This window comes from Dipodomys ordii, unplaced genomic scaffold (assembly GCF_000151885.1).
Source record: "Dipodomys ordii isolate 6190 unplaced genomic scaffold, Dord_2.0 Scaffold180, whole genome shotgun sequence".
Lineage (NCBI taxonomy): Eukaryota > Metazoa > Chordata > Mammalia > Rodentia > Heteromyidae > Dipodomys > Dipodomys ordii.
The window spans coordinates 903,570-906,019 of NW_012267396.1; the positions used below are offsets into that span (position 1 = coordinate 903,570).

Genomic DNA, 2,450 nt, shown 5'->3' on the forward strand with positions numbered 1-2,450 from the left:
TGAGGCCCTGAGTTCGATTCCTCAGCACCACATAAGCAAAAAGAAAAAAGCCGGAAGTGGCGCTGTGGCTCAAGTGGTAGAGTGCTAGCCTTGAGCTGAGGAGCTGAGGGATAGCGCCCAGGCCCAGAGTTCAGGCCCCACGACCGGACCCAAAAGAAAAAAAGATTTCTTGAGGGCTTCTTACCAGCCAAGAAATGTTTTGCTTTGTTTTTTCCACTTGGCTTCTTTGCTTGAGGCTGGTGCTCCCCTCCTGAGCTACACACTCCTCCCGTCTTCCCTTTGTGTTTTTTGGTTTTTCCTGTCCTAGGGGCCTGGGCATTGTCCATGAGCTTTTTGTTCAAGGATAGCACCGGAACTACAGCTTCACTTTCCACTTCTTTTTTGTTGTTGGTTGTTGGGCCTGAACTCTGGGCCTGGGCGCTGTCCCTCAGCTCTTCAGCTCAAGGCGAGTGCTCTACCACTTGAGCCACAGCGCCACTTCCAGCTTTTTCTGCTTATATGGAGCTGAGGAATCAATCCCAGGGCCTCATGCATGCAAGGCAAGCACTCTACCACTGAGCCACCTTCCCAGCTCCTTTTCTTAAAAAAAAAATTGGAAATAAGATCTCAGGAATTTCCTGTCTGGGCTGGCTTTGGCCTTGAACTTAAATCCTCAACTCTCAGCCTCCTGAGTAGCTGGGATTACAGGCGTGAGCCACTGGACACCTGACCTTTTTTTTCTTTTTCAGTCTAGGGATGGAGCCCAGGGCCTCGCCTGTGCTAGCACAGTGCCCTAGCACTGGACTGCACCCACCTCCCGTACCTGCACCCCATCTTTGAAGCTCAGCTCTTTGACCTGTCCCACAGGCTGGGTGTGCTCTCTGCCTCCTCCAAACTTGTGTGTTGTGTTTCCTGCCTGTCTTGTCTCCCGTGTACATCCTTCATTTGTTAGCACTAATCTCTGAGATCCAGGCTCCACAGCCCTCCTGGCACAGCCCTGTCCTGACTCTCTCTTCCTAGGCTACATCGGTGTGGTGAACCGCAGCCAGAAAGACATCGAGGGCAAGAAGGACATCCGTGCGGCCCTCGCGGCCGAGAGGAAGTTCTTCCTCTCCCACCCCGCTTACCGGCACATGGCCGACCGCATGGGCACTCCGCACCTGCAGAAGACCCTGAATCAGGTAAGCTGAGGATGTGGGGGTCGTCGTGGGCCACGGTGCAGGCTGCCCACAGCACAACCACCTTGGAGCCCCACGCCCTGGCCTAGAGCAGTATTTTGCTTTAGCAAAAATAGATCCGGCCTGCATTTATTACTCTTAGAATGCCCTCATTTAATTCAGAGGAATAGTGTCTACTCCGTGGCTACCGTTGTCAGCGTGGCTGTCAAGATCACCATTATTTTCATTGGCATTGTAATTATCTAATCACATGCTCGGAAAGTGTGTGCCCACAGTTCCTGGGGCTGGCGGCCTGAGGGAAGGGCACCCGGACTGACTGGGTTGCTAGCTGCACTCATTAGCTTAAGGGTTAGGGAGGGAGGCCCAGCCCAGCCTCTGAGCACAGGCTCCTGACCCTGCAGTTTCAAGCCTCCTTCCTCTTGTCCATCAATGGAGAATGGGGACTGCCCACCACATGAAAGGCTACTTGAGCCACACAGACACTTGATTGTTTCCCTGATACTCTTTAGATAGGAAAACACCTGTGTGCAGAATCTTGTGCTCAGTATTGTAAAAATAACTAGGCAGATAAAGAAGTAGATAAATAATGGAGCTGGGCAATAGTGGCTCAGGCCTGTCATCCTGGCTACTCAGGAGGCTGAGAGCTGAGGGTCGTGGTTCAAAGCCAGCCTGGGCAGAAAAGTCTGTGAGACGCTTATCTCCAAGAAACTACTCAGAAAAAGATGCAAGTGGCGCTGTGGCTCAAGTGGTAGAGCGCTCGCCAGCCTTGAGCACAGAGAGGCTCAGGGGCAGTGCTTAGGCCCAGAGCTCAAGCCCCGGGGTCAGGGGAAAAAAATTAAAATAAACAAGTAAATAAACAATGTAAAAGGTAAATATGTTTCCGAAAGCTACACAGTATTAGGCCCCTGTTACTCCTTTCTTCCCTCTTTCCCTCCATTGCTTGATTTTCTTTCTGTCTTCCCTCTCCCCCCTCACAGATCCCCTTCCCCACCCCACTGGCTTTGCTCTGCTCAGCAGGATCGTGGGAGCCCCGAAGCCTGCAGTGAAAGCCCTCCAGCCTCCTCTTCTCCTCCCTCCCCTTCCTCCTTTCCCCTTTCTCTCAGAGCTAACCCACTGTTCTGTGTCTGGGTTTTCCACCAGTAGCAGTATATTTGGGGGGCCCACCCCGTCCTTTGGATGCATCCCTACCTCTCTTTTTTTTTTGTTTGTCGGTCATGGGGCTTGAACTCTGGGCCTGGGCGCTGTCCCTCAGCTCTTCAGCTCAAGGCGAGTGCTCTACCACTTGAGCTACAG

The 2,450-nt window shown here is 52.5% G+C and overlaps 1 protein-coding gene across 7 annotated transcripts in view; it reads left to right on the forward strand.

Moving 5' to 3' along the window:
* Dnm2 (dynamin 2) overlaps positions 1-2,450 on the forward strand; it is a 69,219-nt gene that overhangs the window by 37,867 nt on the left and 28,902 nt on the right. For all 7 annotated transcript variants that reach the window (XM_013034018.1, XM_013034017.1, XM_013034016.1 and 4 more), the window contains exon 6: positions 1,000-1,160. In XM_013034018.1, the coding sequence (XP_012889472.1) occupies positions 1,000-1,160 (161 nt within the window). The remainder of the gene's footprint in view (positions 1-999; positions 1,161-2,450) is intronic.